The 25,110-nt window shown below is 47.2% G+C and overlaps 1 protein-coding gene across 2 annotated transcripts in view; it reads left to right on the top strand.

Annotated features, from left to right (window-relative positions):
* Positions 1 to 25,110, top strand: part of DDAH1 (dimethylarginine dimethylaminohydrolase 1) — a 92,451-nt gene that overhangs the window by 27,646 nt on the left and 39,695 nt on the right. Inside the window, exon 1 of one of the 2 annotated variants that reach the window (XM_038183371.2) lies at positions 10,723 to 11,107. The exons of the other annotated variant lie outside the window; for it this stretch is intronic. Coding sequence (XP_038039299.1) covers positions 10,802 to 11,107 — 306 coding nt within the window. The 5' untranslated portion in view covers positions 10,723 to 10,801. Of the gene's footprint in view, positions 1 to 10,722; positions 11,108 to 25,110 lie in introns of those variants that run through there. 2 annotated transcript variants of the gene reach the window in all.

Consider the following 25,110-nt stretch of genomic DNA (forward strand, 5'->3'; position numbering starts at 1 on the left):
GCTTGCACCACTCAAGTTCAGCTGTCCATTAGGTACTATTATTTATACGGTACAAAAATGTGCCAGGAAAATTAAAGAGATTATAAAGAATTTTTTTGCTGTATTGTTCCTAACAAGAGAAGTAAAATCTGCTCTTTCCTGTTAGAATCCCAACCTGCCTCGGCTCACAAAGGTGGTATGAACAAAGCAATGCCAAAACACATAATAGACGGGGCTTCGTTTCCAAGAGAACTACGCAGGTCCCTGGATGTTGCAACGACAGAGCTTGCCGCTCGCCTTGAGTGCTCTGCGCGGTGTGCACAGCTGATGCTGCACTGTCCTGGAAAGCTGCTCACCTGCTCATGTGGACGAGTGGGCAAAGGAGGCACCTGCAGGTGGTCTGCACGCACAGTCCCGCACGCAGGTGCAGCCTCACTTTTAAGCCATCGTTTTATCTCCACACTGGTCTGTGCTGCTTTTTGCTGGCTGTAAGTGCTGCTCTGAGGGGTGTGCAGCGCAGAGCCCAGGTGGCGAGAGGGATGGCCAGAGACAATCCAAGGTAGTTTGGTGCAATAAAACAAGTGGCTGGTCAACGAGCAGGCAGGAGAGCAATTCTTCTCGGAAATTCAGTAGGAGGTGAAAAACAGTAAAAATGGAGTGGGAGTGGGAAGAGGATGCCCGGGTGGGCCTGGTGAAAATCCCGTGTGATGGCTGCCTGGCCTCTGCAGGGGGGCTGGAGGCAATTGTGAAGCATCCACTGGCCTCTGGGTGGACCGCTCACTGGTGGAGCCAGGTGCAAGCGAGGATGTGTTTAGATAGATAGATAGATATTAAAGAAAAAAAGTCAGTGCTAGCAACAGCAGCAGGTATGACTGTAATGGGCTTAATGAATGTGGCCCAAGGGATGGGTCAGGTAGAAGGAGATACGTGAAATTTCTTGTGTGTGTAATTAGGGCACTTGGCAGCTGGGTGAGCTTTAATTGCCATCCAACGCTCCCGATCTTGCCAAAAATTGAAGAGAGCTATTGATTTCCATCTGGGCACACAATTTACTTCTTAGTGCTCACCAGCCGGATGTGTATCTTCAGTCTCTGTCACTGCTGTGTGCAAGCTAAAGCTGCTTTCATCTGCAGGTTTCAGGTGGGGGTTCAGCTGAATATGTGGATAGAATTGCAAGGAGTTAACTGTAAAACAGCCCTCCTAACCACACTACCAGTACACAATGTGCTGTCAGCTTTGGAGAATCTCCACGTCTCTAGGTCCTCAGATAAAGCATCTCATTGCTGTAGTGTCCAGTTGCTTCCCAATAATAAAACGGGTACAGAAAGATCCTGCCTTTCTCTAGTCAACAAGAGCAAGGCACTGTTTATTTTATGATGTGTGTTTGTTTATAAATGTGGTGTTACTGAGCAGAGGACTAGACAAAAGAAGTGGATTTTACATTTTACTTTGAAGACACTAATGCCCATAGTCAACATGAGCCCTTTTGTGGGTGACTTCCAAATTTCATGGGCTGAATGCCACATTTTTGCCCTGTCGTTGACAGTTTCATTGTTCCAGGGGAGCACAGCTGGTGCAGGTCGTGATCTTGAAACAGAGACATGAGAAAACTCGTGTGCAGGCACAAAGTGTAGCAATTTAACTTGGAAAAAAAATAAGGGGAATGTTACAGGAAAAGTTTGGGAAAGGAGCAGGAGTTAGAATTGCTTTTGCAAACCTATTGAAAATATAGATTTGCTGTGATTTACAGTTCAATATGCAAATGGCATCATTATGCACAGTTTCAGATAACTAATCCAGCATTGTACGTGTAATGGAGATTGGTGTGCCTGTGCTGGGGGAATGTGCGGATGGCTTTCTGAAATTAAAAAAAATAATAATACAGGTTCGAATAATTAATTCCCTTCCGTTGAGGAACTGATAATTAGTAAAATGCTACATATTCAGCAGATACCCCTTACGCATATAAGGAATTCTGTTATATAGTGCTGCAGGCAATTTTGCTCTACACAGTAAAAATAAGCACAGGCAATAGTAAAAATTGTTAGACATACCCAATTCTAGCAAAATGACTTGTACACCAAATGGGAAGAAACAAATGCATAGATTTTCCTTTTGCCCATGTGTCCATCTGAAGTGACTTTACTGGAACAACTCTTCCCTGACAGCAATGATAAGGCAGAATCAGCCTCCAGATAGCTAAATACCAAGGAAGTGTGCCAAGGTTAAGTGATGGTTTAGAACTTATGATGAAAGCGGTACTCGACTTATACCTAAAAAGTAATCGTCTAAAAGTAATATTGTGTAATAAGGATTTTATGTTTTAATCTTTTTCTGATTTACTAGGAAAGAAATGAATAACTTGGATTAGTATAGTCATTCACTGGTAATATCTCACTTTTTGTGTGTGTTTGCCTTTGTTTAAGAAAGATTTAATTTGAAGCAGTAGGGAAAAAATAATTCCCAAATTCAAACATTCTTGGAGACAGGGATTTATTTATGTTTGACTTTGATAACTAATCCCATTAAAATAGCCTGTAGTGGAAAGCAAACCATATACATGAACAAGATAGTGGAGATAAAAAAGGCAAGTTTTAGATCCATACTTGCCAACTTTAAAGTAAGAAAACGATGCATTTTCTGTTGGTTAGTTAGATCTTGAGTTTCACCTTGTTCTATTGGAGTATTTTTAAATCATGATGTCACTGCTGCTTCACTTTCATGTATATATATCTGCCTTTCTAATCAGGAGATGACAGTATGCACAGCACAAGTCATCTGGTACCTCAGACAGCTGTTAGAATACAACAGCTGTTGATACATCTCCTTTGTTATTCAGTGTTGGATCATAGCCTCATTTTATACTCAGAGTAGTGCTACTGTTTGTAACAAAATACTTCCCACATGACACTGTCTTGTCATCTTCACTGTTTCTAGTGAGACTTTGAGAAATGACTCATGGTGTGGTGTGTCCTACTTAGGAGAGTTCAGATGTTGCTTTTACAGAAGCGCTTTCCCAGGCCTTTGACTTTCAGGTCGTGAAAGAAGAGAACCCAGAAGTGTAAATGCTTAAAATAATTGGTTATTTTTAAAGATAGGTCTTTCTCTTGTGAAAAATAACTAAAAGAATGCTTTTCCGTCTGCTAAGAAAAAGATGTTTTAAATTGCTTTATACAGTTCCACTCCTGCTGTTTAATGCATCTGTGGAAGTGAGCAGATAATTATACTTTAGGTCTATATATCCTGTGAAACTACAACCATAATCATTAAATAATTATATTTTATTTAGATGCATAATAAAATTCCTTCTATTCCTACTTAATGTGGTCATTACCATATGGTATTTCTTCTCTGATCCTGAATGGATGAAGAATATGAGCATTTTGTGGTAGTAGTCTAGATATATTTATAGCAGTAAGGAGTAGAACTGGCAAAATACACCAAGTATACTTTTCTATTGCTGCTTTCAGAGAAATCAATATGAGAGCTATCTGCTTTCAGTGCTGCCTTTGTCTTTGCAGTTATGTTGTGAAAGGCATAACTGGTCCTCTCCACTTCATTTCACAAACCTTTCAAACAGAACAGAATTTATGTGGTCAGCAAAGCCATTGGCAAGCAGACTCAGTATGTGAACTGATCTCTTCTAGTTGTTTATTAAGACAACATTTATTCCTTTCAAATAACGTGGCTGGCAATGTTTGTATGTCTGCCTAAAATTTTAATGGTTGAATTTCTGTAAAATATTGAATTGCTATCAAGTGTAAAAGGATAGAGATTCTGAAATGTCAAAAGATCAGGCCAAAATGTGAGCATCAGTACAGAATACTTGCAGCACGTTAATTTACATGTCATCAGAAGCCCTCAGGACTTGGGGAAAAAAAAAGAGTTGTAATCATCAGTTTCAAGACATCATTAAGAAAATGTGAATGAGAACTTTTACAGGTGTACCTGCTTGTTCTTTGGAATATGCTGAAGTGCAAATCTTCAGTCTGGGTTGCGCTGATCTGTGGGATAATTTGGACGGACCCTACAAACCCATCTTCGTGAAGATCAATAACAACACAGCTACTCAGCAGTGCTCTGGTGGTAGACCGTGCGTACAAACTGCTCGCAGGACAGGCAAGCAGGAAACATTTACTCAAGCGATGCGCATAAGGAGAAATGATCCTAGCAGTGAGTACAGTGAGATGGTTTCTGGTCTGGTTACTGCCTTTTGGAAAGAAGGTCTGGAAGTTCAGTAGGTGCTTCAGCTCAGCAATTCCTCAGAACCAGACATTAGGTGGTGTCAAGGATGCCTCAGCTCCTGCTCATCTGTCAATTAATTGGCTTGAAGCCCGTGTTCCCAGCGCTGCGTCCAGACCCGGATGTGTGCAGTGGCACTGCTTGTCAGGGGACTTGTGTGCACTGGCAGTTATGTCCTTTTCTGAACTGCACCTTAACTGTTCTGTCTCTCCATTTTCAGCTGGCATATTAGAGGTATTCAGAAACCTCTAAATTAAGTGATAAAGAATAGCACAAATCAAAACGGAACAAACTGATTATCCTGTATCTCATCAAATCTTCCAACCAGTGTCACTCCCCTGCTTACTATCTGCTTCCCATGGAGGCGCTACAGATTGTGCTGGTTTGGAGGGGCAAACAGCTATTGAATATTTCTCTTTGAAGAATAAAAGAATCTTTTATGTCTATTCTATGACGGATTACAGCAATGCTTATTGCCACAAGCCTGGATACATTAATACTGAAGCTAATCTGTGCATCTTTTCATGTCTTGTAGCTTAACTCTGACACTTAAGACAGAATATTAACAAATTCTTTTAAAAAAGCATATTGGAAATCTTTTAGCTTCTCAGTTTAATTTGTGATGTATTAACCTGTTTGTCTCTAACAGTAATCTTAGTGCCAAAGGAGCTGGCAAAAGACCTGCTTGTCCTTTGCAGGCACGCCAGAGAAACCACAAAGTTGTTGACTTATGTGAATACATTTATATATATGGATGTATATTTAGGTGTGTGTGTTTACATATATATATACCCCCATATTTTCTTTCTTGAGGATACAAAAGCTAATTCCACTTTACCACGTTCATGTGAATGTACAGTTTCATAGTTGCATTTGCAGGTTATTGACCAAATCAACACCAAAAATGTACCAAGCATTTACAAACCAAGGTAAAAGATGCCAACGTGACAAGAAAGGCTGGGAATTCATTCTCAGGCAGCTGGCCACTAGAAGGAATAAGAAATGCAAACTAAGAAAAGCAAGAAATGCTACAGCCAAATGTCATTGCATCTTACTGCTGAGCTTGCGAGGGCTTTTCAGGCAATGAAATGGAAGGACAGCTTGCCACACCTGCAGGGTGCTGCCAACTGGTCAGCTGGCTCCGTAGAAAAGGCAAATGGAGACTTAGGGTAAACATTAAAAAGCAACTCAAGTCACTTTGTAAAGGGCTTGGGTCCTTTAGAAAATATTAACCTGGATCAATCAGCATTTCTAGGCTCTTGGATTTTTAGGGATTAGAGATGTATTTTTGCTGGAGGACTGACGGAAAGAAAACACAGCATGTGCATCACCCCTGTCATATAGTTGCTTCCCTGTTTCAGCAGCTGTGACTTACCAAAGCGTTCATCCCATGCTTACCTCTGGCAGCCTTTTTGCGCTGCCCTTCCCTGCCCATGGGGGCACCTGCAGTGCTGCTTGGGCAGCCACCCCACAGCAGGCATTTTGGGATCTGTGAGACCCATTGAAAATTAGCTGCGTAAGGGCAAATGGCATGAGCCATCCCTCTTTCTACTGCTGGAGCTGATATTCCCTTGCTAAGCTGATAAAATAGCATACTTTATTAAATATGCCATCTGATACCAGGAAAAAGTCTTATTGTCTAGTTTTCCCAGGGTAGCCACAATGAGAACAAATTACAAAGCACTTATCCTAGCCCTGTCTCCTCTTTCTTTCCTGGCTGGCGTAGTATTTCTGACATATTGCTGGGAAGTATATCCATCAGGGAAACAAATGGTGTCTTTCTATTCCTTTCTGTAAGAGAGATGTCAAATATTGTAATTCTGCATAAATTCCCACAGATTACTAGTCTTGCTTTTTAGTCCTGGTCATCTGAAACTGTGGTACCTAACCCAGCCTTTTTTATTATTATTATTAATTGAACAAGAGACTTTCCTCCTACAGAGGAAGAATGGCAGAAGTGCATGTAAATGGTGCAGGTGAGGAAACATGAGCACGGCACATGAACAGAACTGAGCAGCTCCCTCCTGAATGATCTGTTTGCTCAGCTGAGTAGCCGATCCTGGTGGTACCAGTGCAACCTATTGTAACGAAACCCGTGGGAAGGCTGTAAATGCTAAGAATGCCCTGAGCCTCTGAGTTTTGTCCAGGCTCTTTGGTGCCATGTGTCCTGGCAACAATGCTGCCAGAGCTGACTTTTAAAGAATCACCCTTTGACAGCATTGTCCCCCAACAACTGCTTAGCTGTCAGCTCAGGGAAATTCCTCCTTCTCCAGAGTATGCAAAATGCCAGCTGAGAACAGGCGCGCTTCATTAGCCCATACCAGACAAAATAAATATTGTGTTTGTCCTGAACCAGCTATATATAGAATTAATCTGACCGTAGTAGGGCTGTGAGATAGCTCGGGTTCAGCTCAGGCAAGGGAAAACGCTGCTCCTGCACACTGGCAGATGCACTGCTGCTTTACACCACCCAGAGACATTGGTACCTCTTCCAAGAGCAGCCTGTTACACTGAGAGCTAAGTCTGTTCAGCATTTGGAACACATAAACAGCTCTGGAGGTTGTCCATGTGCTGGGGCAAAGTTAAGGGAGGTGACATGTTGCCTCAGGCGCCCGGCCACTTAGTACAAAGACTGTTCAGTGGACTCATGGTGTTGTTTTGCACTATAGTACTAGAGCCGAAGTTGAAAGTTAGTCATCTAGGTGAAAAGCCCTTTCTGTGACTTTTCATGTATCCAGAGGATGATTAAAATAACATTTTCTCTTTTATGGCTGTAAGACCCAATCCTGCACCTTTGCTAAGAGAATGAAAGACCCTTGGGTCATAATGGGAGCTTTTCCTGCAAAGTGTCTGCCTCTGTTCATAATGGCATTTGGCTGGGCAGTAGATGCACGGGTCCTGTACTGAGGTGAGGAATCCCTTAAACATGTACTCCTTTTAAAAAGTGAAGCTCGGCGTCTCTCCATCTCTCTGGTACAGCTTCAACCACCACAGCAGGAAGTGCTGGTGATTGAGGGGCTCGGTGGCCTTCTAGTCCTAGGTCTTCGTTGTCTTGAGCTTGAGGTGGCATTCAGTTAGAGATGGTCATTAAGGCTGTAGACCCAGAGGTGTCTTTGCAGCCTTCTGGCACATCCGAGCAATGAGCCCAAATCCAAATTCTTTGTTGTCATTGTCCCACAAACTGCTCAGCAGCGGTGAAAAAAAGTATCAGTCATTTCCAGTGTAAAAGTGATAAGAGAAGCCCTGGACTGGAAAAGACCTCCTCTCATCCATCCTTCTTCCCCAGCTCAAGCTTTCTGCTCCTGACAGATATATTTTTAACTTCTTAAGAACAGCTGGTATAGCAGCTGCACAGTGTTCCCAGGCAATCTTTTCCTCTGCTCCTTATTGTTAGAAAGTTTTCCCTACTTTTTCTTGCAGTAAGCTCAGTCCCATGCTTGTCTCCAACCTTGTGGGTAAGGACAAATTATTCCCGTCATCTTTGCAGCAGCTTTTCACAGAGCTGCAGCCTGTTCTCAAGTTACAGCTGTAAAAACTCTTATTTATATGCTGCTGGTGATTTTGTCAAATGGATGAAATTTTTCTCTGTTTATTGATGACTTTTCCGTCATAACTTTTAAGCCATATCTTCTTTCTCGATATCTAGTGCTTTCTCCTGCAAGTGAATGCGCTGCTCACATGTGCTTCCTCAAGTGCATTTTGCAAGGCAATTTTCTTTTCACTGTCACTGCCAGCAGATGAGACTGTGTAGTGTCAGTCAAAAAAAAAAAAAAAAAAAAAATCACATTTTTCTCTATATTTTCTGTATAGTGTTTTCTCCTTTCTACATGCAGCTTTCTATGATAGTGCTTGAGTGGTCTGCGTTATGTCTTATGCTACCAGCACGGTTTTCTCCTTTTGCCTGAATTCCGTAAGGTGACACAGCTTTTTTCTTGCTGGGAGGCAGCTTTGTTCTTTAACAGCACTTGCTCCAGCAGGACAAAATCACCAGGAAAATACTGGCTATACAGCAAGGCAGACGAGAAATACTGTGTAGATGACTGTAGCTGACCCACTTTGTATTATTGCCTATGATGAATTTTAACGTAACTCCTGCAGGACTATGTGAATACATTCCATTATGTAACGCTAATTTGTGTGCAAACTGATATTTTGTTAATCTTATTACAAATATGCACAATCTTGCTCTGACTGCATCTGTTCCTAGATTGCTGCTGATGCCTTTCTGTTCAACATAAATAATAGAACGATCGCAATCAGCAAACAGTTCGTCATTTGTATGTACACTGCACCCTTTATAAATTGGTGGAGCCAGACAGGGCTTTGTCTTTCTACTGCGGTAATTATTTCTGTAACCTTGTCTAAATAGGTAATGTTTTATGTTTCCAAAACACGTTGCATTCTTTGCATGCTGCTGCCCGTAAAGAGATTATCCTTCCTGCAGCCCCGTCCCCCACAAGAGGAAGGCACCCAGCGTTGCTGGCTGTGATGCGAGGGCAGCTCCCACGAGCCACCTGGGGACAGCCCAGTCAGTGGCAATGCCTCCGGGGCAAACCGCGCTGTCCTGTCATTTAATATGCAGCCAAGATGACTGCACGGCATCTCTCATTGAGATCTAAAAATTGTCAGAGCATATAAATTCACAAGGTATTTATGAAATTCAAAAAATCTGTATTGACTGGACCTCTCCAATTGAATGGCTGCAGAACCAAGTCTTTTCAATACTTTTTCAGGTAGGAACTATGGCAATTTTTTAAATTGTGGAAAGATAGTAGTGTTTTTTCTTCTGGCTAAAAGTCATGCTAACAAAAATAAATAAATAAATAAACGAAGACTGCCAATGGCCAAATCCTGAATCTGTAAGGTGTAAAAATCAGCCTTAATGATTGTGGGAGGAGCACACATTCTATATACTCTGTGAGCTATTGAATCCTGTATACCAGAAATGGTATAGTACCATTTGTAGTTGTTTTTCAATAATTAAAATTGTCCTAAATGATAGCAGCTCAATTGCCTGACCGTTTGTGTAAGGAGAATGATGTTTGCACATTACTCAGTGAATCACAGTTATTCAAATAACTGCGCCTATGCACGTTAAGTAAAGGCAGCTGATAGGGGGTATTTGGAGAACGTGTGAAAAATGTGGATGAAAATCTAGTCAGCTGCCATTTTAGAAACACTCTTTGATATTTCCTTCAAGTTACTCATTAATCATATCCCAAAAAGCTGAAATGTGCTTGTGTCTGCGATAGCACAACCAAGGCAGCTGCTCTGAGCACCAAAAGGGAGCACGGAGCCATGTGCTGGGGGAGTTCAGTGATCAGAGGGGCAACCGAAACAGCCTTGCCAGGAAAAGAACAGCTGGAAGGGAAATTTATGTTCCTCCTCTCTTCCCATCTGCTCTGATGAGAGGCTTTGAGGTACCCGGGAGGGTATCTCCCTTGATGCGAGGTCTGGCGCGAAGCCGAATTCGCTCCCTGGGAGCCAGAGGTGTGCAGCTGGAAGGACCGGGGAGGGCTGGGCCTCTTCCAGGGTGACCTCCTGTCAGGATGAAGCCTGGGGAAAATCCAACATGGGGAAGGGCTTCTTTTTAGGGGAAATGATGGAAGCTCCTCATTGTTTCAGTCTCCAAGGCAGAATTGGAGCAGAATTCTGGTTTCCCTACCACCCTGCAGAGGTGGAAACTTTGGTACCTTAAAGCAAGGGAAGAAGGTGGACAAGCTGTCCCAACAAATGGTCCTACAGAAAGGCATGAAGAGTGATTTGGGATTGCCTGGTTTTATTTGCTCTGGATTGTATCTGGAACTGCCTTCCTTCGTGGCAGATTCTCCATTTGGCTTTACGGATCCATCTCCCAGCCATCCGCCCAGTCCCAGGGAAACAACAAGGGGGAGTGTGCTGACAGCACCCCGCTTGGGCATGGCAGAGCAGCAGGCGGCCTCTCTGTGCTGAGCCTGAACGCGGAGGTGCGGGGAGATGCCGGGGAGATGCTGGGAGATGTTTGGGTACTGGCGGTGTTTGTAAGAGCACTGCACGCCTGGAGGCTGGGTCACAGGATGAGCCCAGCAGCTCCCAGAACGGCGCGGAGCGGTCAGTGGGCGCCTGGAGCCTGACGTGAACAAACTGAGGGGCACGCGGGCCTCTGGCCCTCGGGCTGGCGCTGAGATGCCGGCCGTGGCGAGGGGCAGAGCTCGAGGTCCCTCTCCCACACGCCGGGCATCGCCCAGCCGGCCCTGGGGGCTGCCGGCCCGGCACGGACCCCGCAGCGGGCGGGAGGGCTCGGGGCCGCCTCACGTCGGGGCGCGGCCTCGCCCCCAACCCCAGCCGGGCCGGGCGGGTCCCAGCCCAGGTAAGCGGCTCCCGGCGGGGGGCGGCCAATGGCGGGGCGCGGCCGCCGCCGCCAGCCAATGGCAGCGCGCTCGGCGGCGGCCCCGTGGCGCCGTGCCCGGTGGGCAGCCAATGGGGCGCGGCCGGGCCGCGGGCGGCGCTTTATCAGCGCCAGGGCCGGCGGCGGCGCGGGGCCGGCGGCGGCGGTGCTGGTGGTCCCGGTGCGCGTCCCCGCGCCGCGGCCGCGCGCAGCATGGCCGGGCTGGGCGGCGGCCCCGGCGCCTTCGGGCGCTGCACGCACGCCGTGGTGCGGGCGCTGCCCGAGTCGCTGTGCCGCCAGGCGCTGCGCAGCGCCGCCGGCCCCGAGGTGGACTTCGCCCGCGCCGAGCGGGAGCACCAGCTGTACGTGGGCGTGCTGCGGGGCAAGCTGGGGCTGCGGGTGCTCGAGCTGCCGGCGGACGAGAGCCTGCCCGACTGCGTCTTCGTGGAGGACGCGGCCGTGGTGTGCGAGGAGACGGCGCTGCTCACCCGCCCGGGCGCGCCCAGCCGCAGGAAGGAGGTAGGGGCCGGCACCGCCTGCGCGACCCCCGGCCCCGGCCCGCAGGTGCTCGGTGCCGCCGGGCTCGGCCCTTCCCTTCCCTTCCCTGCAGCCGCCGCCCGGGGGTCGCTGCCGCAGCGCGGCTCAGCCCCGGCCCCGCGGCAGCCGAGCGCGGCGCTTCGCGGAGCTGCCGCCCGCGGACTCGGTGTCGGGCGCGGCGGGGCGGTGCGGGGGGCAGGCGGGGGCTGCAGCCGGGCTCCGGGTGCTCGCGGGGCGCCTGCCGGGCGCGGTCCGGGCGGGTGGCCGAGTGCTGCCCGGCTGCTGCATCCTCAGGGGCTGAGGGACCTCTCGTACCCAGCCCGGAGCTGCAGGGCTGTCCGGCCGGCCCCTGGCCCCTTGCCTTCCCGCAGGTGTGTCCCGGTGCAGCCCTCTCTCATCTCGCAGTGCCCGTCTTCCCCGTGGGCAGGACTCGCCCAGTGATCCGTGGTCACCTGTAGCCTGCTGCTGCCCGGGGTCAGTGCGTGCCCCTGGGCTGGCTGGCAAGTACAGCGGGGAGTGGTCTACGTGGCCTTAGCTTAGCATGCTTGGTATGGGTATGGTGCCCTCGTTCTAGCAATAAGGCTTGCTTGAGTATTGTCCTCCAGTGAGTCCTGGATGTCTCACAGCTCTTGCACACATGTGCCTCCATGAGCGCACACACGTGTATGTGCTGCTTCAGGTGCATCCCAGCCCTATTGGAGCCAACAGCACCAGTGTGAAGCTTCCAGCAGTGGATGTTGCTCAGCTGGAGCCCAGCTGAGCTTTCTGAGGACCTATCCCATGAGTCACTGGTGTGTGTCGCCATGTGCGCTCCAGCGGCCTGCAGGAGAAATGCCACTGTCACTGGCTGGGCTTCGCAAGTAGACAGGAGTCTGCGCGTGGAGGTGGGGGTCAGCTCTGGGTGGGTGTGCTTAGAAGGAGCCTGGGAAGCAAGGGGTGGTGGTGTATGTTACCAGCTGGTGGCAATTGGTGGCACTGGCAGGAGGTGGGAGACACCAGTTGCCACCAGCTGAAAGTAAGAGGTGGTATTTCGTTGCCTACTCTGAGGTCTCAGGTTATGCCAATGCACAGTGAGCATGAAGAGATGAGATATGGCAGCAGGACTGTTTGCGATAGTGGCTGTAACTGTTTGCTCTGCTATTTGAGGTGCCATAAGGAAACTGAAAAGCATGAAACAAGGAAGCAAAGGATGTGGGATACTTCTTTGTTTAAAAAATCCCGAGTTATGTTTTCTTCTTTATTCCTTCCTCTTTGTTCTCCTCCCTTCAGTGTTACTAGCTATTCTGGTTCCATGAAGGCAGTGCACAAAGATGCATAACCTGAGGCTGCAGGGCTAATGAGGGGGAGTCAGTGATGCTTGAGGCTGCTTGGCCCTTTAGTGAAGTAGCGTTGAGTGCAAGTACCTGATGGCATCAGCCCTCTCCTGAGGGTTAACAGCAGCGAATTAAGTTCCATGAGTTCTATCCTGCTTATTATAAGAATCAGTCAAGTAAAAGAATCAGTCAGGTAAAACAGTCTGTTTTCTACCTCATTAACAAAAAACAAGACATGGCATTTACTTATGTAATTCTAAATATGTTAAATTGTTTTAAAGCATAATTAGAAGTTGCTCCCCAGCATCCACAAAATAATTAAAAAGGATTGTGCTGGAGAGGATGCATATGGTAACAATTTATCTTTGAATTATGTAGTGTATTGTCAGTTTGAGGGTAATACAAAACTTGTTCTGTTTATATTCCTTTTTGCTGGGCTAGATCTCCTATTGATCAGCACCAGCTACTTTGCATGAAGTCGTAACTCAGCCATGATTTGAAATAAAGCCTGAACAGGGTAAACTCTTAGCAGAAGCAGCAGAGCAGATTTACTTCTTTCCTTGGATGGCTTGTCCAGGCGCTGTCACAAATCAATGTAAGAGGAAGCTTTGAGGCACAACTTGAAACTTATTAGTTTCCTTGATTGAAGGGGCAATCACTCCCATGAGCTTTCTATGAATTAAAAAACAAACTATAAATATCCTTCAGCTCCTGAGCACCTATGTGGATGTTATTCAGAGCATGAAGCCAGGCTGTTCACTTGTGTGGCAGGAAGGCAGGAGACAACAGGCTCAATGGAAGCAGTACATTTTAATGGGGTGGAAGGAGGCTGCTCACAGTGAGGGCAGCTGGGCAGTGAAATGGGGGCCTGGAGAAGCTGTGCAGTTGTCTGTGGAGGCTTTCAAGACCTGACTGGATAAAGCCCTGCAAGAACCGATCTGTTCTCATAGCTGGCCCTGTTTTGAGAGGGAGGATGGACTAGGAACCTCCTGAGGTCTCTTCTGACTTGAATGACTCTGGGCATGAAGCCTGTTGTAGGTTGGGGTACTTGGAGATGGGCATTGTCAGTTAATGGTCATGAAATTTGCCTGCCCAGGACATGAACAGTCACCAGATCTGGGTGGCTCCAGGTCTGATGGATCCACTGCCAGAAGTCAGAAGGACAAGGCCCTGTGAAACCACTTTTCTCATGCTTTCTGGAGGACTTAGCTCCTAGCCCAGCTGGCCTGTCCAGCCCAGCACAAACATGACTGGGGCTCGTACCGTCAGTGGGCTGGCGGAGGGAAGGCAGTGGCTGCGGTCCACATGCGGTAGGGGTTTCTCACAGCGCAGTCCTGCTTGCTTTATGTAACAGAGGCGTAGCCCCATGAGCACTGCAGCAGTGCGGCTGGCGCTCGGCTTAACCTAGTTAACGCGAGGGCCGTGTGCCGAGCACGCGCTGCGGCCCTGCCTCCCGTGAGGCTGGGAGTTGCTGCAGCCAGGCATGGCCTGCTGGTCTCAGCCCTGACCTGTGGGGCTGCTGGACACCGCCTCTGGGAAGTGTTAACAGAGGAGGGCTTGCCTCCAGGCAGCTTGCTGGGAGGCCTGTGGTGGGCCAGGCTCTGAAGCCCCATCAGGACAAGGGGAAGATGAAGGGCCTGGGGGCTGCTGTGGTACAGCCTGGCTGGGCACAGCTGGAGCAGCGCACAGAGCCGCTCAGCCCTCCCGCCTGGCAGGCGGCTCATCAGGAGGCACCATCCCCGTCCTCCCCCACTTCATGTTACTGAAAACCATAATGCAATATTTAAGAACTGTCGCGGAGTGTTCTTTTGCTGACTAGACTCCTTATTAAGAAGGCTTGTTATCAATTACTGCAACGCTGTGTGTAGCAGGCATGCTTCTGCAGCAGTCTTTAATAGCACAGACTGAGCTTCCAGGCTGTACAGAGACTGGTGGTTCCCCTTCCAGCACCATTGGACTCTTTACTGGTTTTCTGCCTGGAACAAAACCCAACAAAAACCTCAACCCACAGACTGCTTGTTCTAGCTCCAAGTTATTGTAGGGAGGAAAAAGAGTTGAATTAAACTTGGTCATGTTCAGTCAGTACTGGGAAACAGACCAGTATTTTTTTAGTAAAGTAGAAAAATTGGTCATGCATTTAATGATTTGTTTGCAAGAGGCAGAGGCTTATTTTAAGGCATTATATTTCTGTGTTATCAACTTCTGAACTTATTTTAAAATTCATAGTTTCTGGAGAGTTTTGGATTTAGCAGAAAGGTAAAAGCATTTAGAGTAAGCCAGAGGTAGATACCTAATGCGGATAAGCTGCTGTTTTGTTTAGCTGTGTGCAGTCACCAGTGCACTTAATGTTCAAGTTGAGTAACTCTAATGGAAATGTTGTGATCACTGATCAGGTTCCAGCACCTTTTGTTCCAGCAGCGTGTTCTCAATTGCTTATTCCTCTAGTATAAATATTTCACGTCACCTCCTGAACGCACCAGGGCTAGATGGGGAGAAGAGCCCTGATCAGCACATTGCTCGTACTGCCTAAGTTGTCTTAATATGCTTGGGATAGCACAAACAGCACTTCTACCATTTCTGTGCTTATGCAGGCAGATGGAAATCCAAAAGCTCAGCGAAATATAGCCCCCGCTAACCTGGCCTCTTCTTTTCAGCTGCTGCATTGGGAAGGGGAGAATGTCTGGGATCTGCTGCAGAAGAGATCACAGTGATTCTTCCTTCAGAAGTCAAGAGGAAATCTTGATCTAAGAGCCCTCTCTCTTCCCACCAAAACCCATGGGGGACCAATCTGTGGGGCTGCATTCCTACAGCATGGGGAGGGAGGAGAGGCAATGAGGATGGGGTGAATAACAAGGGAATATGTTTATCATGTGCTGTCTTCTCTACAAGCTTTGGAAGAGCCTCCCAGTTGCCCCTTGAGCATCTCTGGGTTCTTCCTGAATCTGCTCGCTGGGTGGCAGGGCCCTGTGCACAGCTGTGGTCCTGCTGGGCCATGTAACCTGCTGCTCAGCACCAAGCAGCCCCCTGCACAGCCACCCCATCCTGCTCCGTGTGCTCCCATGGGGCTGCGTGGAGAGGTTATCCTGGAGCTCGAGCATGCGCTGGGCTGTGGACATGACTGCAGCCTGGTGGTTCGTGGGCTGGGTGGCCAATGCCTCTGAGAAAGCAGAAAGCAAACAGGAGAGAAGTTGCCTGCACAGGCAGCTCTGGTTGTGGTGCAGCTGCCAAATGACAGACATCTCGTTCATTCCATCTGTAGACCTCAATAGTTCTACAGGATAATGTCTGTTGCAAAGTAATAAAAGAGCTTGACTCTGGAGAAATGTTTCAAGGCTCTGCTAGTTCCTGAACTTAATTGGGCTATGGGGGTTTATTTTATAGCACATGCTAGTACACAAGAGCCTGTATTTGCTGACTAATCACTTAAACCAGCATTTTTCTGCACAACTGGCAGAGACCTGTCTCATTTCCATGGAGGATTAGTGCTTGCTGATTGTTAGAGAAGCAAGAGATTAAAAAAATCCACCAACTTTAATTCATAGTTCTGTAAATTGTCATAACAGATCCTGGAGGCTGTCTTCAGTTGCACTGGCTGCTCTGCATTCACTTACTGTGCTTCACCCATGCTGTTGCTGGTTAATGTTCTGCCTAGAAAGCTCAGGAGGGAGTCTCAGGGGTTACCCCTCTGTCATTGCTTAGTGTTTAAACCAGCTGGTGAGTAAACAGGGGCAAAAGCTTTGAGGATTGACAAAACAATTAGAAATGGTGTTAGGCACCTTTCTGCCCTCAGGCTGTGTTTGTTTTTTCTTGAATGCCTTTCCCATTTTACACTGAGCCATATACAAGCTCCTTTGGCCTCTTCTTTTCAGTGTCCTCATTCTAACTTCAAAATCAGAAGTGTAAAAGATACTGTCACTGGTTGTCACTGCTATCTGCGGCTGTGCTGAAAACAAGTCCAGAAGTCCCAGTCAGATGTAGGAGAAGATGGTTAAGATGGATGGATACCTGGGCTGTGCTTGTCTTTTGCAGAGACACTGTTCTCAGTGCTCTCTACACAGAATGGATGTAGCCAGGTGCTATGATCTTCCCTCTCTGACCTGTAGGGCAGAGTGTGTGCTGGGGCCTTTGCTGAGGGAAAGCAGCTTTCTCCAGGAGCAAACAGGTGCTGCTCATCTTGGGGTACAGAAGGTGACCAAGTGTCTCTCCTCAGAATCTACATCAGTACTTTCTACAACTGGTTTCATTAGCTGTCATTTCAGTGTTTTGGTGCTAGCATATAAAATAACGGAAAAGCACCCAGTGGAGAAGTTCTGTCTTGTGTGCAGCTTTCCTCTTGAAGAGAACCTGAGGTGAGTTTTAAAAGAATCACTGACAGCATCAGACCTGTATCAGGAGCCTATGTAATTGCAGCCTCAGACACGTGGAAGGAACGTTTTAGCCTCTTTAAGCAGCCTACTTCAAATGCAGGTTGTGTTTGTTTCTGTGGCTCTGTTCCTCGTATCTTTCTGCAGCTGAAGTGTTGCTGTGTAGTTTGGGTATGTTCTGCTTTGGTCTCCAGGTTCATTGCTGATGAAGCTCTGACCCTGCATTAATAGGGCTGACACTTCAGGCAAATGGGTCATGCCAAGAGTTGCATTCTTTGATTTTTCAATTTTGCTGCTGTAATCACAGATTTAATGAAAATATTAGGAAGCAGCTTCTAGTCAGATCAATATAAGTGGACTGTATTCATTATAATTGGTTTCTATCTATAGAACTGTAAAATGATCTTTAAGGATGGTCTAGGAGCAAGTCGAGTTCAATGCTCTTCTACCAGAGGTGATGTTTAGACTTTAATAAATTGCTACATCAAGTTTCTCAGCAATATGTATGACTTGCTGACCAAAAGATTCAAAGCAAGAAAGGCAGAAGCCAAATTAAATGCCTGCTTTTAATATCCTGTGAACACCAATTATGATTTTGCAAGCCTGATGTCAGCTTTTGTACCTCTTTAATCAACAATTCTGTAGCTGTGATAGTTGTTGGTGAACTTACGGTTCAGTGCAAATGCTAAGTGGTTAAAGGTTCCAAATAACCTTAAGCATTTCCATAAGAAAGCGAAAAGAGCCTTTTCTACTGTTCTGACTTATCCATATGGCTCGGAGCTACCCTGCTTCTTCCCCAAGAGATTCCTGCCCGACTGTCAGATTGAAGCTAAATCTTTCTCTTTGGCAGCTGCCTTACTTAAAAGCATCATAAAAATTGCTTTAACTCAGTCGCTGCTGGAAGCTTTTTTGGAGTACAAAGGCGGGTTCCTGGCATCCGCAGTTGTTCAAGAGTATTTTTTTAATCTCATACTCCCTACAGTTCCGCAGTACCTCGTGTACCCTGCCAAGGAGAGGGTTTGTATGTGGGCTGCAGTGCTGCCTTTCTTGTGGTGTGATCTGGCAGCACCTTCTGAGAGCTGAGTGGGATGCAGCGGAGCTGCTGTGTGCTCTGCTTCTGCCTGCTGGCTCTGAGACACTTCAGTGTGGGGAGCACAGTCCCCAGCTGAGCTTCCGAAGCTGTACCAGTAGCACAGGCAGCAGCTGCTCCCAGTGCCGTGCCAGGACACACGCACAGGAAGAAGTGCGTGTCTTTGTTTCCCCCCCTCTGCCTCTTGCATGCTTCCACTTGCAAATTCAGCTCTGGTTTGCTGGGAATACCTGTGCAGAGTGCCTGTCCTGTAGGTCAGAGAGGTGCCTGTCTGTCACTTTGATAAAGCTTGTAAAACTGTTGGCTCACTGTAAAATATACTTACTGCTGACTTAAGAGTGTACATGTGGCAAAGGTAAGACCCTCTGGTTTGGTCAGGTGGGATTTGGGGAGAGTTAGTAATAGGTCCAGTTGTCCTTAACAAACTCAGTGCCTCTGGTTGTCCCTCTTGTGAGGGCAGCAGACCATGCAGCATGTCAGCGAGCACGACTGGTGTAAACACTGACCTTTTTAATTAAAGCAAGCACACAGGCTTGAATTTCTGTCAATACTGTTCTTCTGCCCTTGCTGGTTTCCCAGGAGTGATTCTGGAGGATCAGGCTGGTACTTGACCTTGGCTGCAGACACAGGAGGACTGCGCTGAGGATGCTACAGGAGGTGACCATATAGCAAGGTTTAACTTGCATTACTCCGTTCTGTTGAATGAGTTGGTGAGCTTAGTGGTACAAATTAGTCCAAGAAAATGGTGTCTGTGCTTCTGTGCTCAGTTTTCAGAGGACTTCTTTGTTTTAAGTCTCCTGGTAAACAGTACTGGATGAGATGTATAGGCTAGATTAGTGAATGTCTGACCTGAAACATGAGTTGTCTATACAGAGCAGGAGTCTCCATCACCCAGAAATCATCCCAGTGCATAGACATCTGTGTACGAGCCCTTGCTTTTGGAAGGCCTGCAGAGGTTAGTGCCTGCAGAGCATGTGCTTCTGTCAGAAACGTAATTACCACGGTCAGTAACTACTGATCAGTTTTTGCTTAAACACGCTTTTTGTAGAGGAGCACATCTCTGTTCAGTCAAGGTTTATGCTGTAAGAGTTTCGATCTGGCCAGTGGTAGGAACTGGTTAGTCATAGCTCTAGAGTGAGACAAGTGATGTGCTCACAGCATTGGGTGACAGTATCTTTTTTGCTGCCTTTCTTTGTAGTAGTAGCAATACCTTCTTTTAAGGAAGTGTTTTATGGCTCAGATGTACCTGAGTCAGGCCTTGCTTCCATCTAACGCAGCTGACAGCACACAATCCGGCTGAGTCAGCTGGTGTATTCTTTCTGTTACTTCACACTGATAGCAAAACCAAACAAGTACATCAAAAATAGCTTGTTTGAGACTTGCAGGATTCATTTTAATTTCAGTAGACATTCAATGCTTGGCACTGTCTTTAAAAAAAAATAATTGTGCTAATTTGTTTCTGGAAGGGCTGTATGTGTTAATAGTAAAGGAGCTGGCGCTCTGCCTGCTTCTGAATGCCAGATGAAGTTCTATGGTAAAACCAAATCATCTGTCTCAGTTCAGTCCCAGCTGGCCACTGCAGCAAGCTGAAACAAGACCTGCCACAGAATTGGAAACTAGGAGCAGCGTTGTGATATCTTTCTGGATTTCTTTCCTTTTATCTGTGAAGAGGCTTAACCTAGAGTTGTCATGGGAGCTGGATGCTGTATGTTTGTTCCCACACCCCGTGGGGGGGATGTTTCAGGACAAGAGCCTTGCACACACCAGTGTCTCTGTGTGGTTGGTGTCCTTTGAGTTGCAGGCCAGCAGCCATGGAGGCGGTCATCTCCTTCCAAGCACTCCTGTTCAGCTAACTTGAAAGGTGAGTGCTTTAGAGAGGGAGCCAGGTTGTGGCCTGCTGTCCAGAAGTAGCAAGCTGCTGTTTTAAGAGCACTTCAGATGTTTAGTACTAATTTCCAGGTTATGCCTCTTTGTAAAGATGAGATGTTTACCAGTCCTTCAGGAGTTCATTTTGCAAACAATTTAAGTGATTTGGAGAGTTTCATCTACCCAGATGGCTGAGTGCCTGGCATCACTGTGCCTGAAACCACCAAGGTGGTGCCTCTCAAGCACCTCATGTTCTTCTAGCCCTGACTGTACAGAGGAGCAGAGCTGCAGCTATTACTAGCCACTAGGTTTCCCCAAGGCTTAATGCTAGTTTGTGGCTCATCTTATGTTGAAAGCCTCTGATGGAAATATTAATGCCTGTGCTGACAACATGTGGTAGTTAGAGCTGAAGTGAGCAGCGCTATTGAGAGCCAAATAGAAACTGCTTAAAGATACTGCTGGAGGAGGATATGAGTTAGATAACTGTTTCTAGAATTTCTTGACTGTATTAGGACATTCCCTTCTGAATGAGCACTTCTAAAACTTTCTTTTAAATACTGCATACCTCCAGTATTGCTGAGAGGCCACTTTTTTTTTTTTTTTTTTGGATGGGGCTTAGATTATTCACCTGGATAAGAAATGCTGTGTGATGTTCTGGTTACCTGTCTTGGAAACACAGCATAAGCAGAAAAGGTAGGGGTGGCTGAGAAGACCTTGCTGTGGCACAGGACTGCTGTTGTGTGAAGTGGGGCTAATTAGACAAATGCCTTCATCTTAAAAAGCTATTCTGGGGAGGGGTGAAATATGAGAGCTCTATAATATTTCAAATGGTACAGAGAAAATGAACTGGGAATGATAAAAACAACCTGATGACATCCAGAGCAATACCCAGGCAGCAGACTCGAGCCGAAGGAAGTACTTCGTCATGCAATGCACAACTGAGCTGTCAAGTTCATTGCCAGGATGTTGTGGGGTCCAAAAGTGCAGCTGGGTGTAAGTTAACAAAAGAGATCCATCAATAGCTGTTCAACACTTTGATCCAGATGTAATATCTGTTTTTTCTGCCTCTTACAATGTAAGCTGAGAAAAATTATACCGGAGACAGAATCACTCTATACTGTTATTCTTCCCTTAAGCTGCCAGTGCTGCTGGAGTCAGGCTACTTGGATATCCAGGTCCCTGTGACCCACTTAAGCAGCTGATGTATTATGAATAAGCTGTAATACTGATAGCTGGTTAGCAGCCTCATAATGAGTCACTCACTGTGATCCTGAAGGTTATGAGTGGTTCAAGGGCTGCAGTTTGGGACACGCATCTCCACTGCTGCCCTGTGTGAATCCTGCAGTCACCTTGCTGGTGTTTCTGTCCCGTGGGGCTGTGGGAACCTGTGCTCAGGCTTAGTTCGGGTGTCAGGTGGTGCTAGGTGGGCTGCTGTAGCACCACATGTGGATGCTCTGAGTTCAGGTGTTAACTTTTGTCTTCTCTGCCTCTATCCATCCTAGCACAGATACTAGAGAATTGCATGATTTCACTATTGAGACAGGCTGAGATATTTTATGTCAACAGTATGGAAGGATTTTTTCCCCCTTCCAAGTCAGATTAACCCTAAGAAACAGTGCATACTCTGTAATGCGGAGATCTCTCATTGGGAAATGTTGTTTCTAGCTTTTCCACATCAGCTGTGAAAACACATAGCCATCCAAGCTCTGCAAAACGATTCTTAGAAAGGCCTAGCAATGAATGCTTGGCATACAGAGGTTTGATGTATTGAGAGCCAGGCTTAGTGTTGTGAAAGAGTGTCCTTGAGGAGGTCTGGAAAAAAGGTGCTCTGGGGAGGGTGGTCTCCTCTGGGCTTTGAGGTCAACATTGTCATGGGGGAGCTGGTGCCGGCAGCTGATAATCTGCCACTGTTGGCTGTGGAGATCATGGTCAGGCTTTCCTGAATAGCATGATACAGATAGTAAGCCTGAAGGCATCAGCCTTGGTGGTAGGAAGCTCTTTCTCAGAGGAGCCTTTTGGAAAAGGTGTAGCTCTTTTCTGCACTTATACCCCTGCTTTACAGGTAATCAAATTTTTAAATATCTGCAGAGCAGAACTGATCTTATGCCTACAAACAGCACTCACAGGAGGCATTTCCAGGTAGATCTGATGAATGGCAGAGTGCCAGGAGTGGCATCCATCTTGTTATCTGAGATAATGTCATGAGCAGTGTAAAAGCCCTTTCTGACAGCAGAGCATCGAGCTTGGCCTGCAAAGCCTCCTGCTTGGCCTCCTCCCAGCTGTGAGCCCTTTCCACAGACACCTGGTGCAGCCCCATGGCCTCAGTGGTGGGCCCCTCAGATGTGGGCTGTGTGAGCCTGGGACCTGGTGGTTTGCACCCAGGCCCTGCTGGGCAGGAGGAAGGGCTGGAGCTGCATCTCTGTCTGCTTCAGTGCCACTCGTTTGGCTGCAGTGTGCTCCCTGGGGCTTGTCTGGCCTGCTAGCTGCAGCTTCCCTTCAGCACCTACTGCCATGGTGCTGTGCAATGGCCATGCAGGATGACTGAGGAGCAGCAAGAATAAATGCCGGAGAATATGAAACCAGTATGAAGAAGAGTGCTGCTATCCAGCCTCTGACAAAGACGGTGAGTTTGTGGTACCAGTGGGGAAAATACTGCATTGACTGTCCACTGGCAGTGAGCAGCTCAGGCCAGGGTGAGTGTCTTCTCCCTCCATGGGCTGTCTGGTTCATGATCCAGTCTTGATACTTGCCGAACATGGCTTTATATTTCACATTTCTCCTTACATAAGGGAGCTTTGGCATAGACGTCAGCAGTCACCAGAAACTGTGGAAAGCTTCTGAGCAGCTGAAATGCTATCATGCTTGTTTTTTTTCTTTTAGGCACTAAAGGCTCTGATTGTAATCTTGCACCAGGCTTCTGATTTATGCTTTGAGTTTCTTCACCCTCTACAAGCTTGCTGCACCCAACCAGAGACTTAGTGGGAGCCCATGCAGGTCTGCCAGCCCTTCTAGTGGGCAGCAATACTCCCAAAGCTTCTGAAGAGATGAGTTTGTATTGTTCAGGGATAGAATGTAAACAGAGCTGTTAATAAAACAGTGTGTATGGTCCTATTGAGATCGTGTAAATATGAGGTCTGTGCCTAGAAATAGCTCCGGTTTGCGTTCCTGAAAGCAGATTGACCTACGTCGCTGCACGTGAGGTGCTGTGCTGCCAACAAACCCAACTTCCCTGCGCAGTGTGAGGGGTCGCAGGAGGCAACTGTACCTTTATTACCTTACAATGTGCATATTGACAGTCACTGTGAATATCTGAGTGCACAGAACAGAGCATGGCCTCGGTATCAGCAGGAGGGATCCGGGGTGGGAAGCGGCCCCCTGTGCCCATGGAAGTGTGAGGCTGACCAAGTGTGGGGGCTGCTGCAGCCCGCACCCAGGGTGGCTTTGGGACCTGAGTGTAGGCCTCACCCAAGGTAAAGACAAGCAATTGGTGCTTGTATGTAACATTAGTGTTCAGGAAGGGAACTCCTGGATTTTAAATCCTGTCTTATGTCTGTGACGCAGGTATATAGGTAGCGAGGGCTCAGTCCTGCAGGGTGCAGTGCTTAACGCGCAGCCTGTAATCGTTCTCCTTGGCTTAAAGCGCTTAAACTCTTTCCTGTGTTGTCTGCTTACTTACCCTCTCTCTGAGCTGATCTCATGACCGTGTTTTGCTGTAGTGGAAAGTCTGATGTAATACAACATTTGTCAAAATGACATGGCTTTAGCTTGAAAGTGTTTCTTAGCCTGAAATGTTGACTAGGAGATCTTAGACTGTAGCACAGTGCCTGCAAGTGTGGTTAATAGCACAACAGCTTGTAATAGTAATATTAAATGCTGTGTGTAGTAATATGTAATATATACTGCAATGGGTTTTATGAACCCATCCATGGGTTCATGGTTTTATCCATACGTAGCACACATCTTTAAAGAACGCTCGGTCTGTGTCTGCTTTGTGTGTGCCCCCCTGGGATGGGGAAAGCCGGCTCTTTGTTGGTGATGCATAAAGCACCTGATACACCTCCCCCAAGTGCTGGCTGCTTTAGTACTCAGCCTTCCTGTAGGCCTGTCCCTTTGCACTGAGCAGAGAACAGATGCAGTTGTGTAGCTTCAGTGGGAGTACTCCAGAGCCCAGAGGGGCTGGGGGTGAGGAGGCTGCTGTAAGCCCCAGCTCCCCTTCAGGAGGAGCAGAGCTCACCTCGTGCTGCCTGGTGCAAGGCATTACCTCCGCCCCTACGCAGGCACCTGAGTAGGTGATAACTCTCACAGATGAGATCAGCAGCAGGGTCTTTTTAAAAGTGCTTAAGCATGTCTGGATGACAGTTCATGGTGTGCTGAGTGTCCTCTGACCCCTGGCCAAAGCCTGGGATGGGAAGTCCAGGCACAGCATCTCTGAAAGGCAGGGCTCATAGCTTCTGAGCTTAAAGGGGATCTAGGAGCCCAGCCCAGCTGTAGGAACTTGTACTGAGGAGTTTTGGCTCTGGTTTCTAAACTGGTCCTTAACACTCTGCCAGTATGTTGGGAGTGTGCTGCCACAAAGGAACCCTCTCCAGTGTCCAGCATGGCCGTGTTACCTCCTGCCAGCAGCATGGGTGTATGTTCAGGCTGTTCTGCAAGGTGACTCCTGACAGGAGGAGAGGAGATGGCTGAGAGCATCTGTACGTGGTCTGAACTCTGCATTTCCAGCAAGGCTTTACCCAAGCCAATCAGTGGGAACTGTATTGTCCTACCAGTGATGCTTAGAAAGATGTTCCCTGAAGTACAGATGGGGGCTGCAACAGCCTGCAAGTATCCAAAGTGTTTACCATGAGATTAGTCACATTGAGAAGTGTTGTCCGAGTGGGGTACAGGCTTGCACAGTAACTTGGTAGAAGAGCTCTTCAGTCCTTCATGGGTTGCACTTCTTAGAAATGTGCATCTCTAGGTCTTGCTTGAGGCTTCTATGCGGTTTTCACCAGCTGGGTCATCTTGATCAAAGCACTTGCTGGAAATACCCACAGACTCCTGGAAACACAATTTACTGTGCTAGGAGGGTCAGCTGTTTGTTCTTCCCATAACACTTGTGTCTTAGTACTGAACTGCCATGATGTCCCACTGTGATGGTGCCTTACCAAGCTGGTTTCTGGGAAACACATTTTTTGGTGATACCTTCAGCACTGTAACTTCCAACTCAGTTCATTTCAGTGGAAGCCACCCAGACACCCACTGCAGCAGAGAGAAGAGCCAAGTTATTTTAAAATTCTAAAAATTATTTTTTTTCACTTTGCATTCCTGGGTCTTGGCCTGAAGAAGGAATGGTAGTGCCAAAATACCGCA

This window comes from Anas platyrhynchos, chromosome 8, assembly GCF_047663525.1.
Source record: "Anas platyrhynchos isolate ZD024472 breed Pekin duck chromosome 8, IASCAAS_PekinDuck_T2T, whole genome shotgun sequence".
Taxonomy (NCBI): domain Eukaryota; kingdom Metazoa; phylum Chordata; class Aves; order Anseriformes; family Anatidae; genus Anas; species Anas platyrhynchos.